This window comes from Balaenoptera borealis (assembly GCF_965194805.1).
Source record: "Balaenoptera borealis genome assembly, chromosome: 13".
Lineage (NCBI taxonomy): Eukaryota > Metazoa > Chordata > Mammalia > Artiodactyla > Balaenopteridae > Balaenoptera > Balaenoptera borealis.
In genome coordinates, this window is record NC_138870.1 from 47,443,945 (window position 1) to 47,459,496 (window position 15,552).

The 15,552-nt window shown below is 45.5% G+C and overlaps 1 protein-coding gene across 5 annotated transcripts; it reads right to left on the reverse strand.

Annotated features, from left to right (window-relative positions):
* Positions 1-872: 872 nt before the first annotated feature.
* Positions 873-12,877, reverse strand: NACA (nascent polypeptide associated complex subunit alpha). Of its 5 annotated transcripts, none has more exons than XM_082350890.1 (9): positions 12,720-12,877; positions 11,766-11,837; positions 4,325-9,076; positions 3,046-3,131; positions 2,454-2,531; positions 2,021-2,167; positions 1,500-1,628; positions 1,191-1,313; positions 873-998 (listed from the first exon to the last, which is right to left on the reverse strand). In XM_082350890.1, the coding sequence occupies exons 2-9, from the start codon at positions 11,833-11,835 to the stop codon at positions 984-986; spliced, it is 5,400 nt and encodes a 1,799-aa protein (XP_082207016.1). In that variant the 5' UTR covers positions 11,836-11,837; positions 12,720-12,877; the 3' UTR covers positions 873-983. The 5 variants fall into 5 exon arrangements, with proteins under 5 accessions (XP_082207016.1, XP_082207017.1, XP_082207019.1 ...); XM_082350891.1 differs by having other exon boundaries at positions 11,766-11,859; positions 12,720-12,844; XM_082350893.1 differs by lacking the exon at positions 4,325-9,076 and having other exon boundaries at positions 12,720-12,862.
* Between the last annotated feature and the right edge of the window lie 2,675 nt (positions 12,878-15,552).

Here is a 15,552-nt window from a genome sequence, read left to right on the forward strand (position 1 = left end):
AGGACTTCTATAGAGCTAACTATATTTATCACAAACTGGCTAACTGTATGTACCAGTTTGCCTGGTACAGTTCTGGTTTTCATTTATAATCCTAGCGTAACTATGGCTACCCTACTCATAATTTACTTTGTAGATTAATATATGCCTGTACAGTGTATGTCTAAGAGCAGAGCGCTTGTACTGTATATCAATAGTCAAAATCTCTCCTTCATGAGGTACCTTTTCATTTGCTTCAAAGTACTGTCATTTCACCCCCATCCATTATGCATTCTCTCCAACTCTGTACCAAGCTCTTACATGACAAGATGTAACCAACACGAAATGCTTGCCACAGAGGCCAGACGAGGCCCAATATGTATTCAGAAAGATCGTAGGTCAGAGAAGGGGATAATTATTAAATAAAGAAGAATCAGGGACTTCCCTGGTGGCGCAGTGGTTAAGAATCCGCCTGCCAACGCAGGGGACACAGGTTTGAGCCCTGGTCTGGGAAGATCCCACATGCCGTGGAGCAACTAGGCCCGTGTGCCTCCATGCTCTGCAACGAGAAGCCACCGCAATGAGAAGCCCGCGCACTGCAACGAAGACCCAATGCAGCCAAAAATAAATAATAAAAAATAAATAAATTTATTAAAAAAAAAAAAAAAAAAAAGAAGAAGAAGAATCAGGATTTGCTACTAGTTAACATCTGGGAAAGAAATGAGAAACTTACAGTTGTCTCTGAGAACAAGAAGTTCCTGATAGATAGCCTGAACAGTATCTTCTCACAAGAGGTGAAAAGGCTGAGTTTTTAAGAGGGGAACCTGCAGTACTAAACCTTTTCATTTCTAGAGCTTTCATGTTTTTTAGGGGGAAGAGATCAAGCACCCACCGAGTTCATCCAACAAGAAGCCATAACTTTATTAATGATAGAAACAGTACAAATTTCAAACCCAGCTGCAGTTACTCTTTTGAAACACCAAAAAAAGGTCCTCTTTTCAAGATGGTTACATTGTTAATTCCTGTAAGAGAAAACAGATCATCAGAGGTCCTTACAGGCAAATTGAGAGAATTCAGGTCACTAAAACCTGAGGCAACTCAGAATAGGCTTTGGAAAGAGGCTTCCTAATTGGCTGATATTAAGCACAGAAAATAAAGTCACCCACGATTGGTTAGGGCAGAGGGAGTCAAGGAATAAAGGCTTGGACACTTACCATAATAGCATTTACAATATCATTACTGTTGTTCTTCAGGGCTCGGACTGCCTTTGCTCTCGACACATTTGCTTGTGACATGACCAATTCTATGTCCTTAACTTCCACACCTGTTTCATCAACCTAAAAGAGAGAGAAAAAACACTTAATAAACTAAAGGCAAGAACAACTTCAGTAGTTCTGTCAGGCATCTCCTGAATCTAGTTCTTAATGGAGTTCAAGAGCCTAAAATAATATAGAATCCACCCATCAATACAAACATAATATTATCTTGTGAGGATTAAAAGCACAAAAGATTTCCTTATATACCTCTTCCTCTTCACTCTCCTCTTGTACAGTTGGAGTCTGTGTGTTTTCTTGAATGTTTGAGACAGCTTCACCTTGAACTTTGAATTTCTCAGCAGCTGCTAACTGTGCTTGCTGAGATAAATCCTCGATCTATAGGGCAGAAAATACAGAGATTCATGTGAGTAGATCGATCAGCAGCAAATCAAAGAAATCATTTATATCTTTTCCAAACTCCCGCTCTTAAACCCACTTCACATTAACTTACTACGTAGCTTTAAATCACGTGGCCTCACTTGGATTATGTATTACTGTAGACAAAGAAATAACTTAGGTCTAAAGCAGTGGTTCTCCACTGTGGGGGTGATTTTGTTCCCCAGTGGACATCTGTCAAAAGTCTGGAGATTTTGTTGGTCATCACAACTGCAAGTGATGTTGCTAAACAGACAGCCTTCCACAACAAAGAATTATTTGACCCAAAATGTCAATAGCGCTGAGGTTGAGAAACCCTGGTCTAGAGCAACTCCCAAGAAAACTTTCCTTACCTTGGCTTCCCCAAAAACTATGTAGGTATCTGAAGCTGGGCTCTTGTATACATCTGGTTTTGTGATGACAAAAAGGATATTCTTAGATTTCCGGATAGTGACTCTAGTAACCCCTGTAACCTGTCGAAGACCCAGTTTGGACATAGCCTAAAGAATAAAAAAGAACATCAGGCTTTCAACTTCTTTAGAAGCAGCTTCAGGAAGTAAGGAACATAATAAAACTACATTCGAAGCAAAGACTTTCTGTGGGCTAAGAAAAATTTATATAGCAATACAGAATTGATTTCCAGGCCTCCTGGGCTTTCTGCCATAGTAACTTCTGTTAGTTTAACTAAACGTGATTCTACCACTACCAAGAGTTCCACTACAGTTTCCCCTCTCGAAAGGTGCTTCATCAGCACCTTTAATCCTTCTTTATAACTTAAACTCTTACCTTCCGTGCCTTCTTTTCACTCCGGCTCTGTTTTGCTTTACTGACTGGTTCTTCATCGATTTCAGCTGCCGCTGCCAGCTAAGAAGATCAAACAGCTATGAGTAAACTGGAATGTAAGAGCTGGATACCACAATCCCCATGCGGTTTTCCCTTTACGAAGGTTCACAGCTCCAAATACATAAGTCAGCTTCTCTGATCAACACTGGTTCTCCAATGCTTCCTTGACCCAAGTACTTACACTAGTAAGTTAAGGGAATACCCACCTGGTGCAGTGGTTAAGAATCCGCCTGCCAATGCAGGGGACACAGGTTTGAGCCCTGGTCCGGCAAGATCCCACATGCCACGGAGCAACTAAGCCCGTGAGCCACAACTACTGAGCCCACGTGCCACAACTACCGAAGCCCATGCGCCTAGAGCCCGCGCTCCATAAGAGAAGCCACCGCAATGAGGAGTCCACACACCGCAACAAAGAGTAACCCTCGCTCGCCGCAACTAGAGAAAGCCCACACGCAGCAATGAAGACCCAATACAGCCAAAAATAAATAAATAAATAAATAAGTAAATTTATTAAAAAAAAAAAGAGAGTACCTACCTGGGCTTGTTGTGTAGTTGCCTGTGTAGAATCCTGTTCCTCAAGCTCTGGTACTGATTCATCACTATCAGATTCTGTTCCAGACCCTAAGAAGACAAGTTACTTTTACTATTTTATAGTAAAGATTACAAGGAAGAGGCACCTCACCATGGCCTCCCCAGACTAGAGGTCACTGGCTTATGCTAGACCTCGCAAAATTAAATGTAAACCAACTGACCTGTATGAAGCCAGCTCGTACTGATATGACAGCCCCCAACTCAGTCACAAACTAGTGTGTACACATCTATTAAAGACCCAGCCCCAGAAATGAGAGGTAATTACTAGATACAGCCGAGCAGTTTATATAACTGCTTCCTTTCCCTCAAGGTCTTCACTTCTTGGCACAGGTAAACACCAATGACTTATGTAACGCCAAATTCTACCTAAGAGCCCAACCGTCTTAGAAAGGTTCTGGTAAACACTGTGCCTCCAGATATACTTAAGTGAAAAAAAAGTAAGATCACATTGTGGAGGCAGACTGGGGGTGGGGGTGGGGGACGATTTCCCCTCATCTTTTAAAATGGGTTGGAGGAGGCCAAAAGCAGTTGTGTACACACATTTAGCCTTATTTTCAAACCACTCACCCTAGCAGTTTGATCTAATCAACACAGCTTGAAGATTCTCAAAAATGCTGATCTACAGTTCTGTAGCCACCTCTACTAGATACTGTCCTGTGACCTCTTCCATTTCTTCCAAAAATAATTCACATATTTAAGTCTCCCTCAATTCAAAGGCCAAGCATTAATAGACTACTAAGGGAAAAAGCATACACCTGCACCATTCCCAGGCTAGGAAAAATAGGTCTTTTAAGAAAAGGGAGTCCCTGGGCACTGGTTATTACTAAGTCTAAGATGTGAAAAGAAATTCAAGTAGTTCTAGATTTCCCAATATTTTAGCAAATCCCAGGCCCAGGGACAAAGTTAGTGATGTAGTAGAGATTAGAGCAAATTAAAGGTCTAGAAGATCTTGGTTTTCAATGTCAGATCAGTTAGGTAAAAAAGATGGCAGATCCAGAGTTAGTCTGAACCACATTACACAGGATGGTATACAACAGACTATCTGAGGTGAAAACCAAGATTGTTTCACATTCCTAGAGCTTTTGCATTTAAACTTATCGTTTTATGTCCAAACACAAGCAGATATACTGGAGAGAGCGGCGCATCCTACGGTTAGTATCGGTGGGTAGCCCCCGGAGGGTTGTGGGCAACACACCATGCACACAGCAAGCCAAGGCAAATACCCTTATTATTCTTCAGAACAGGCTGCTTGGCAGAGGGGGTTGGGGCAGGGATCCCAGCAGGTTTGGGGGTGGGCATGTTGACGAGGACCGGCTGGAAAGGCACTCCCCCCGAGATTGGTTCCGGGGGAATCAGAGGCGGCAGCTCATCCTCATCAGCAGGGGCTGAGGGCTTACGGGGTGATTCCAGCACCAGCCCAGGTGAGGACGGCAGAGATTGCTGTTTAGGGAGCAAAGGGGGAACTGGGGAGGGAGCAAGAGGCAGAGAGACTGATGGGGTAGGTGCTGGAGAGACAGATGCAGATCCAGCTTTAGGAAGGACCTTCTCTGGGGCAGCTGCTACTGAAGGGGTAGACGTCTCAGACTCAGGAGGAGCCAAGGGGCCCTTTGGGGAATGGAAAGAGTCTTTGCCCTTTAAAAGAGAAATAGGGAGGGCTTTTGGAGCCTTTGGAGAACCTTTCTGAGTGCAGACTGTCAGTAGAGGAGCTGGAGCCACTGTAGGAAGGGATCCTTTAGTACCATTCTGAGTTGAGGGATCTGGGCACACAGGAGGTGAAATAGAACTCTTCTTCTGGGTGGGAGCTGTGATGAGTGGTGCACTTTCTAGAGCTGGAGCATCAAGCACTGCTTTGAGAGCCGTGGGGCCTTTCTTTATTGGGGGCCCTTTAGATGCCTGAGGTGCAGTGGAGCCCAAGGGACATGTGACTGAAACTGGGGAAGTACAGGCCTCTTTGGGGGAGGGAGGAATCACAGCTGGGGGAGTGGGAGCCCCTTTGGAGGATGAGGTTGCTGGCCCCCCTTTGGGGGCTAGAGACTTTTGGGGGGAGGGAGGAGTTACAGCTGAGGGAGTAGGGACCTCTTTGAGGGCTGGAGTTGCTGAGGCTCTTTTTGGGGAGGGAGGAGTCACAGATGGCAGAGTAGGTTCTCCTCTGAGAGATGGGGCAGCTGGGGCTCTTCTGGGAGATGGACTTGCTGGGCCCCCTTTGGGGGAGGAAGGAGCCATGGCTGGGGAAGTGGGGACCTCTTTGGGGTCTGGGGTTGCTGGAGACTCTTTGGGGACCAGAGTTGCTGAGGCTCTTTTGGGGGAGGGAAGAGCCACAGATGGAGGAGTAGGGTCTCCTTTGAGAGGTGAAGTAGCTGGGGCTCTTTTGGGAGATGGAGTTGCTGGGCCCCCTTTGGGGGAGGGAGGAGCCACAGCTGAGGGAGTGGAGGCTCCTTTGAGTGGATTTGCTGGGGCCTCTCTGGGGGTGTGAGGAGCCATAGCTGGGGGAGTGGAATCTCTTTTGGGAGGTGGGGTAGCTGAGGTTCCTTTGGGAGATGGAGTTGCTGGGCCTCCTTTGGGGGAGGGAGGAGCCACAGCTGGGGGAGTGGAATCCCCTTTGGGAGGTGGGATAGCTGGAGCTCTTATGGGGGCTGGAGTCCCTTTGAGGGAGGAAGGAGTCAGAGCTGAGGGAACAGGAGCCTCTTCGGGAGATGGAGTTGCTGGGTCTCCTTTGGGGGAAGGAGGAGCCACAGCTGGGGGAGTGGAGCCCCCCTTTGGAGGTGGGGTAGCTGGGGCTCTTTTGGGAGATGTGGTTGCTGGGCCCCCTTTGGGAGAGGGAGGAGCCGCAGCTGACGGAGTGAGGGGCTCTTCGGGAGATGGAGTTGCTGGGTTTCCTTTGGGGGAAGGAGGAGCCACAGCTGGGGGAGTGGAGCCCCCCTTTGGAGGTGGGGTAGCTGGGGCTCTTTTGGGAGATGTGGTTGCTGGGCCCCCTTTGGGAGAGGGAGGAGCTGCAGCTGATGGAGTGAGGGGCTCTTCAGGAGATGGAGTTGCTGGGTCTCCTTTGGGGGAAGGAGGAGCCACAGCTGGGGGAGTGGAGCCCCCCTTTGGAGGTGGGGTAGCTGGGGCTCTTTTGGGAGATGTGGTTGCTGGGCCCCCTTTGGGAGAGGGAGGAGCCGCAGCTGATGGAGTGAGGGGCTCTTCGGGAGATGGAGTTGCTGGGTCTCCTTTGGGGGAAGTAAGGGCTCCTTTGGGAGGTGGGGTAGTTGGGGGTCCTTTGGGGGAGGAAGGAGTCACAGCTAGAGGAGTGGGGGTCTCTTTAGGTAATGAGGTTGCTGGTCCCCCTTTGGGGGAAGGAGGAGCCACAACTGAGGGAGTGGGGGCCTCTTTGGGAGATGGGGTAGCTGGGGACTCTCTGGGAGATGGAGTTGCTGGGGCTCCTTTGGGGGAGGAAGGAGTCACAGGTGGAGGAGTTAGGGTTTCTTTAGGGGATGGGGTTGCTGGCCCCGCTTTGGGGGAAGCAGGAGACATAGGTAGGGGAATGGGAGCCTCTTTGGGGGATGGGGGAGTAGGGGAATGCTTCTTGGCTAGTGATCCTTTATGGACATGAAAAGAAAGATTGGCCTCTGGAAGAGAGGAAGCTTCAACTGGAGAAATAGTGAATGACAGATTTCCAGCAGGAGTATCAGGGATAGCAGGTACACTTTTAGAAACAGAAGGAGCAAGACTTAAGGTAGTAGTAGCTGAACCCTTCTTGGTTGGAGTTCTTTTGCTTTGAGGAGACACACTAGTCCCTAAAGGAGATGGGGAGTCAGTTAGGTAAGTTCCTTTGGAAGATGCAGTAACAGAAGCCCCAGAGTCCTCAGCTGGGTACCCTTCAGGAGAGGAAGCCACAGGTGCCAATGCTGAAGTTTGAGAAATATCATGAACTTTCTTTGCACCTTGAGGAATACCAGCTGGAGGAAGAGGGGGAAAAGACTCAGACTTGGGAATTTCAGGGACCTGTGCCACAGTAGCTGGAGAAGCAGAAACATTCTGGGGAGATAAAGTCCCAGCTGGAGCCACAGGGCAACTTTCAGAGGTTGGAGGGACCAAAGGTAAAGTAGTAAGAGTGGAAGTACTCTTCTTGGCAGGGTGGCTTTTAGAATCTAAAGAGACAGCTCCTTCTAGAAAAGGACTGGCTACAGGTGTAGGAGGGGAGGTACCTTTGGCAGTTGTAGGAGCCATCCCATCAATGGCAGTGCTTTCCAAAGGAAATGTAGTTACAGTTGGGGTAGTGAGAGAACTTTTGAGAAGCACACTAGTTGGATCTGGGCTTGCATAAGAATCTGTCTTGATTATAAAGGTTGGGGAGTTGACCCCCAGAGAAGAGGTAGTAGTACTGGCTGGCTTAACTACAGGGAGAGGCTCTAGGAAGCTTTTCTTTGCTAAGGTGGCTTCAGGAGAAACAGCTATCTCCAGAGAAGATGATGTACTTTGGAGAGAAGGGAGATTTTTAGGGGCTGCCAGGGCTGGTGAAACAGGGAGACTTTTGGGGTCCTCGGGGGCTGGCAGAGGTTGAGAGACTGGTATTCCCAAAGTGGTGGTTACCTGAGGAGTAGGAAGCTCTTTGGGAGCCACAGGCGCCATAACCAAGGCAATTTGGGAAACTGAGTCCTTACTGCTCATGGGACCTGATAAAACTGGAAGAGAGACACAAGTAGCTACCTCAAAGGTAACAGGTGCTGCAGAAACTGTAGAGGAGTTAGCCATCCCAAGTGGGGTGGTTCCAACAGAAGAAACAGGAGCTTCTTTCAAGCCTGGCCTCCCTGGAGAAGAACCGAGAATCTGGGCCACCAAAGGCTGATGAGCAGCACTAGGAGAGTCTTTGAGAATGAGAGAGGCTGTAGGAGATAACAGAGAAGAGGTAGCTACATTGGAGGAGGCTATGTCAGTGATAGTAGAGAGGCCTTTGTCAGCAGACAGAGCCAGAGGGGAAGTTGGAGCCCCCACCGGAAAAGCAGCCACAGCAGTAGGAACCACCTCAATTTTGGAAAGAAGGGGAGGAATTAGAGATCTCTGAGAAGGGTAAGAGGTACCCGTGGAAGAATGATCTACAGAAACAGTATCCTCTATGGGATCTGACAGAATATTAGAACCTGAAGGTTGAACAGGAGAACCAAGAGAAGTGAGGAAAACTGGGGGGGCATGAGGAGCCACAGGAATAGACTGAGTTGAAAGAGATAAAGCAGCAGGTGGACTAATGGGTCCCTTTAGGCTGAGGCTTGCAGGGTTTTGTGGAGAAGTCAGAGCTGAGGAAATAGGGATGCCTTTGACCTGAGGGGAAGGGATGGCTAGGGGAGTGGCAGGTGGCATCTGAGGACATGAGGCTAGTCCAGACTGAAGAGAGGCCAAAGGAGTTACAAGATGGGAAGTAACAGCACTGACTATACCTGGAGAGCTGGGGGTACCTTTTGGATTAGGGACTACTTGAGAGGGAGCTTGAAGAGGAGAGGGCTTTGGTTCTGAGGAAGCAACTGGAGCTGACAGAGATGTCACTGACCCTGACTCGATCACAGCAACTGAAGGAGGTGAACTAAGAGGGTCAGGTGGATAGCCAGAGCTCTTCTGAACTGAGTGGGGAGCCAAGGCCACCAGAGCCAAGGGAGCTGAAGAGGAATGAACACCTTTCAGAGTTGGAGTTATTATGGGAGAGGCCAGAGCTAAGGCAGCTAGGGAGATGGGAGGCCCTATTAGGTTTGGTAGGAAAGCTGGGGTGCCAGCGGGGGGAGGGGCAGCTCCCAAAGGCAGGGCTGTCCCAGTGGATGACTCAGGAAAAGGAGCTTCAAAAGGGGTTGAGGCAATAGTAGAGGGAGAAAGGAATGAGGAAGGCTGGTTAGGGGTTGCCAGAGGGCATTGTTGGGAGGCCAGGGAACAAGGTGGGGTAGGGGTAGGGGTAGGTTTAGGCTGCCCTAAAGCAGCAGTGACACTCAAGGCTGAAGACACAGGAAGCAAAGCTGGAGGAGAAAAGCAAAAAAAAAAAAAAGGGGATAAAGGAGGAAAGGGAAGGAAAAAAACAAAGGTGAGTTATACAGCCCAACTTGGTACAACATGCCTCACAGAAAACATCGAAATTTTAAATCTGAGAATGAAAGTCACCACACAGGATTAGACAAAGGTGACAAGCAACAGCAATCTTCCCCAAACATTCTTCAGTGGTCAAGTAAGAATACATCCCTCTCCTCATCTCCCACATTTCCCAAGTTCTACTAAAGTAAGTGAAATATTTTAGGGTGAAGAACAGTCTAAGAGCAGCCTATTAGTCTCTAAATGGGGAGCACAGGCCCAGGAGTAAGTTGGGAACAGCATGCTTTCTACCCTTTCCCAGTTGTGCTCTTCCCTTCCCTCCTCAAACAAACCCTAAGTCTTTCTCACAGGCCATAGAAACACGACTAGAACAGTTCTACCCTGTTTACCCAAGGAGTATGAACTAACTGAAACAAATACTGAAAACTGGAACAAGGAAGATAGTCAGTGGCAATAATGATGGGGAATCAGAGCTGAATGATAAAAAACAGAACTTTTAATGCTCAGGCTTCCACTAAGTCAGGAAAAATCTGACTCTTAATACTATGTATTAACTACTACTTCACTTAGCCTCCCTATACCTCATTTTACTTACCCAAGTCAAACAAAAAACCAACCACAAATGGGTGGACTCTACAGTCTCTAAGTAATGTTAGGTCTCCAAACAATCTAAGATGAATTAGACCACGAGAGACAGCTTAGTCACAAGGATAGGAACTGTATTATGAAACTGTAACCCAACTTGATAAACCAGACTGTGGTTCTATTTTGAAAGTAGGAAACTGGAGTGGAGAAAATACATTGGATCCCCACCCCGTAAACCGGATGAGTATGCCATTCTGCCAAAATAGGCACTATGTGCACTAGAGTAAAGCTAAGCAAAAGATCTTCTAAATTATGAAAAAATACCATGCTTACTAATCAGGAGGTAACACAGGATTAGACCAACAAATGCTCAACACCTAGAAGGGAGTATTATTTAAAAAAAAAAAAAAAAAAAAGCGCTTATAGCATCCAAATTTACTCAACCAAAAGTATCCCACTACAGAAAAGACAGGTGGCTCAACCAGTTTTTCCTCAAGAGTTGGTAGGTCAAAGTCTTGTGATTACAGTGCAAATGTTCTCAAACATATTAATCAGAATTTGAAACTTAGAATGTTTTCCTCTCACTGGACCTCAAGACGGGATTAAGGCCCAAATTACTTGCTTTAGATACCATAACCAATCCCAAGGCATTTTCCTCATTCATTCTAATAATTATTTAATTATAGTTATGTATTAAAAAAACTCCAAGTGTTCATCACTGGCACTTACTTAATATTATCATCTAACCTACTGTGCAATCTCAAAATATTCAGGAATAAGTTTAACAGCACTAAGGATTGCTTCAGAAGCAAATAGCATTAGTTTTGAAGCTTGATCCAGATTATTCTAAATTCATCTGAATTTCAGTCTCCACGTTTGTAAAATCAAGCTGAGATTCTCTAAAGTTTTGTTAGCACTGAAACTACAGAATCTTTTAGAGACCAGTCCTTTATCTTTACCTTAAGTCCCTTGCAGTTCAAGGATTTCATATAGCTTACTTCCCAGCTCAGAGGCCCCCTCCTTTTTCTTTGCTAGCAGCTGTATTAATCCCTTCAGCTGCTAAAATCAGACAGGTGGGGAGGGAGAACCTTAATGCTTTCAACTATAAACAACTCTATTTTAATTCCCAAAGGAGATAAAAATTGCCGTTAAGTCACAGGTGGAGTTTAAAAAAACAATAATGAATTTACCATAAAGGGGGGAAAAAAAAGGTGAGGATGGAGGTCACAGCCTGAAAATTCCCTTCATTTAGTTCTGCACAACTAATCAGCAAGAAGACTATCATAAAAAAGTTTTTTTCCCTCCCCCTTCTCAAGTTTTATAGAAATGTATTTTAATCAGAATTCAAAACCTGCCTTACACTATGTTCTACATTCATTAATTCCAAAGCCGAAGAGCAGTCAAAGGAAGGCTCTATTTCAATTCTGGGTTCCAGGTAAGCTGTTGATGCAGGCACTGTTCCAGCACGCTAGAAACATCTCAGCACCAATCCATAAAACAAGTTAACCAATCTAGGAGGGCCCTGGGGCCCAGTAGGACACATTTACGGTCAGCAAACATCTTATCCAGGCATGTGATGATGGCACAATGCCAAGCACTGCCATCTAAAACCTTGATGCAACCTGCTGGCTGGAACTTCACAAAAGCTCAGGTTTCCTGGACCTGCCAGTGTGTCACCTAGTTCCAACAGGTAAGAATCAAGAGTCCCTTTCCTGCTCAGTTTTCCTATGTGAGGGGAGGGTTCCACAACAGAGCTACCTTTGAGGCAGCTGTCATAACCTACAAAGCAAGCCAGGGAGCTTTTAATGTTCCCGAATCTTAAATATACGGTTTTTATTCCACTCTGTAAGCAAGTCCTTTCAGGAAAGCTACTATTATGGACTCTACTCCCTGGTAAAGCTACAACCCGATCTTCCTTAATGAGAGTCAACACTGAAAAACACAAGTATATTCTATTTGTCACTTAACCCACCAAGTGGTTTTAGGGTCAATCTTACAATCTTAATCAAGGGCAAGGGGTCTAGGGGAACCTACCTGTCTCAGCCTGGGGCTGTGGCAACTCCTGCTCTGTAGCAGGGACGGTTTCTGTGGCTTCACCGGGCATTTCTGAAGGGAATAAAAAGGAGGCCTGAAATGACTCGGATCCGTTCTGCTGCCCAACCCAGAGTCAAGCTTCCAACTGCGGAGGGCTGTTAGAAAACCATAAGCGTGGGACAACCCTCCCCAAAGCAGCTGGAATAGGTGAAAAACACGACGTAACCCTCACATTTTTGATCAGGAGAACCACCACCTTTTACCGCTCCTCTTCACTCTGCAGAGAGCGGATTTCCCAGTGCTCAGGGATTCATTTTATTCCACACTCCAAATCCTACACAGAAGCAATTACCACTGCGTTCTCCACCCGAGCGAGAGGCTCGCAGTCTGGCTCCTGAGCACGGGATGGGAGACTTCACACGCTACCTTGAACCGTCGTCCCGCCTCGCCCCCGCCCCGCTTCCTGGGCTAGAGCCTCAAGGACTCCCGTTTGCCGACTTTCGGGACCCAGGAGGGGAAACAGGATGTCCTAGGTCCCAACACTCGCTTGTCACAATAAAAAGGGTGTGTGTGTGTGTGTGTGTGTGTGTGTGTGTATGCGCGCGCGTGCGGGGGGCTGTTCCAAGGCTGTGACCCCTTAACCTCCTCTAGGTTCTCGTGAAGCGGTTCCCAACACCAGACGCAACCCACTTCCATCCCCGACGCCGCAACGGCTCCCATCTCCCCAGCCCTGGACTCGCGGCCTACGGCCTTTCTGCCCTGCTTTTGCCAGGACACCAACAGCAGACCCCATTTTGTCCGGAGGCACCAAGGCCACACTGCCCAGGGCTGAGTAGGAACCCGGTGGCCCCATAAAACCTCCAATTCTCCTTAGTTCCCAGTCCTCGGGGCGGCTCAGCCCGCAAGAAAGGCGGATGGCTACGGATAAAAAGTCGTGACGAAGACAGCACTTACTGTGCGGGGAACGCGGAACCAAGATGGCGGCAGAAAGAGAGCGAGCGACAGCGTGACCCACGCCTGTTGCAGAACGAAGCCTGGCGGAGGGGGCGGGACCAGGATCCGATTCCGGGTCAGGAGCTGCCGGCAGTCACTTCCTTTAACCAGTGAGCGGTTCGGGTGTTTCCAGTCTGGGGTGGTGACGAGGTCTAAATAAGGGTATGAATTTAGAATAGGACTCGCTGGCCTGGCAGGAACTCTCTTCTCTGAGCCATGCAGTCCTAAGATAGCCGACCCCTTGCTGTCCCCCAAGTCGAGGCATTTTTGATACGCGAAGGGCAATTGTAGGAGAAGCAAACTCTGCTCCCCCGTCGGCAAAGTAGCCACAGCAGTATTACTGCTACTTTCTGACTTCCTTTTCTCAAATAATTCAGGAAAATATGACGTGTTAAGTAATGCTGAATGCCATAGAGATTGTATTCACACCATTGGAAGACAGCTGTGACCTAGGTTAATCAATTATTTTATTTTTGGAATACATAATTTAGATAGATTATTATAAAGGTGTAAATTTCCCTTTTCAGAAAAAAGAACATAGGCACATATACAATTCTTTTTGCCTCTGTTTTGGACATTATATCCTGAAACTCATCCGTTCTAGAGGCCCAGGATCCCACGCTTTATATAGTAGGATTTTTGAAAAGTAGAATGTAACAGTCTTTTGTTAATGAAAGGGCTAGGGATCCTGACTCCCATATCCTCTCCAAAAGGACTCAACACATACATTACCTAAACCAGCTAACACTATTTGAGCTAGTGGCTTTAAGACAATGGTGGCTGCCTTTTAAGATAAGCAATGCTCTGAAATCTACTTTAAAACTTCTGATATTTTACCATAGTGAAGTGAGGATTAGGATTAGTGAATTAGGATTAAATGAGATAGTGGAGTTTACCAGGAATGAAAAATTCTGAAATTCTATTTAGATAGGAGTGGCAATATTATGGAGTGAATAAGAACATGGATTTTGAAGCCAGACTCCTTTGTTTGAATCTCAGCTAGGTTACCTAATGGCGGCCTTAGGCAATTTAATTAACACATATATGCCTCAGTTTCCTTATCTATGAAATGGGGATAATAGTAGCTGCTTCATAGGATTGTTAGGAAGATTAAATTATGTACATTACTTAAAAAGTGTTAAAATTGTTAATAGAATTTCTACCTAATAGTGATCTGGGAGATTTGTCAATGCAGTCCATTTACCTTCAGAAGAAAGGGCCAGCAATAGCCAACCATCTCCTTAGACAAATAAAACTACATTTTGACCATTCCCCTTTCTTTCCCAGCAAGCCCACTGACTTTTCTAACTCTGTTAATGATTAGCTAAGGAAGGATGTATTTTCTTTCTTTGGGTTTCTTTATAAACTGGGCAAATTTGCAGATGGAAACCAGTTCTGTGCCCTTTGTTTCTACAATTCTCATATATGGATGAGAAGGCAATCAGAGAGCTAGGGAAGTCAAGTCTGAGAATGTTTCTGTTGTCTTCAAGAACCAAACGCTCTTTTACACAAGCACAATATGTTCTATAATTTATTTTATGGGCAATTCTACTGGTTTTTATCAAGGGCTCTAATATTAAAGCATTAAAATGTTTTAATGCTAGACATATTGAAAGCCTAAAACATCTCTTGCTGAAAGCATAATACCAGTCTTTCTACTCATTCTGAGTTAAGATGAACTAATGAGTCTTTAGTAATTAAAAAATTTTTTTTAAATTTACTTGGCTGCGCTGGGTCTGCGAACTCGTAGTTGCAGTATGTGGCATCCAGTTCCCTGAACAGGGAATGAACTGGGGTCCCCTACATTGGGAGTGCAGTCAGCCACTGGACCACCAGAGGAGTCCCAAGTCTTTAGTAATTTTGTATTCAGGAGTTTTAATTGACCAGTCACTGTTTTCCAAAAAGACTGAATACATAGTAAACAGAAGCTGAGATGAGGAATTTTACACAATAGTCTTTAATATTTTTTCTTAAAAAATTAGAAAAGAGAAAGAAATGAAAGGCATTTCAGTGTGTTGACTGTATCATAGAATCTGTTTTATATAAATCAAAAAAAAAAAAAAAAGGACTGTGGCTATGGAGAAAACAATGTTATATAGGTAGTGCAAAGGAAGGAAAATTTTCATAACTCACGGAAAGCACCAGCCTGATAGCTTGCTTCTCAGTGTTTCTCAAAAGATAGAATGTAAACCAGAATGACTGTTTTGTTAGGTTGGTTGTAAAACCAGGCAAAAGAAATCTGACACTTCAGAATCTATCACACGAAATCAAATACAGAAGAAATGAAACCTTTAAAATTAAACTTAAGTGTCTGGAGATATAGAGAGTCCAAGTGTTTTGACAAGTACAAAAGGTTTTATGCTGGTGAAGTTGGTTATTTTTTCTAAATTGCTTAGAAAATTGTTCTGAGGGAATAAGTTAGGAGCTACAATTGCCAACAGTTGTAAAAAATACTCTACTAGGCCCTAATATTGTAATGTGGTAACTCGTATCTTTTGAACTAAAGTTTTAGTAGGTGTAGATGCCCATTTTAAAATGATTTTTTAAAAGACAAGCAGCGGGGTGTGGCCTGACCAATAAAAGTATCAGTAAGCAAAATTAGGGAGTGACTGAATACACACTTCAGGTATAATTGACTTAAGTGTCTAAGACTTAAGAACAAAACCCTCATTCACCTAGAAATATGGAGGCTGAATCTGGTGAACTGACATCAAAGTCTTGGGCATATTACTGCTCACTTACCTCTATATATGGCAACTGGTAGAAGTGAGTACCTATATCAGAAATCTTAGAA

Bases quoted from the DNA above. Each gene is read 5' to 3' on its own strand.
- NACA (XM_082350890.1), bottom strand. From the start codon at position 11,835: ATGCCCGGTGAAGCCACAGAAACCGTCCCTGCTACAGAGCAGGAGTTG. The intron at 9,077-11,765 runs GTAGGTTCCCCT...TTTCTCCTCCAG, and splicing joins ACAGCCCCAGGCTGAGACAG to CTTTGCTTCCTGTGTCTTCA. The intron at 3,132-4,324 runs GTATTTGCCTTG...TTGTCTTCTTAG, and splicing joins TGTTCTGAAGAATAATAAGG to GGTCTGGAACAGAATCTGAT.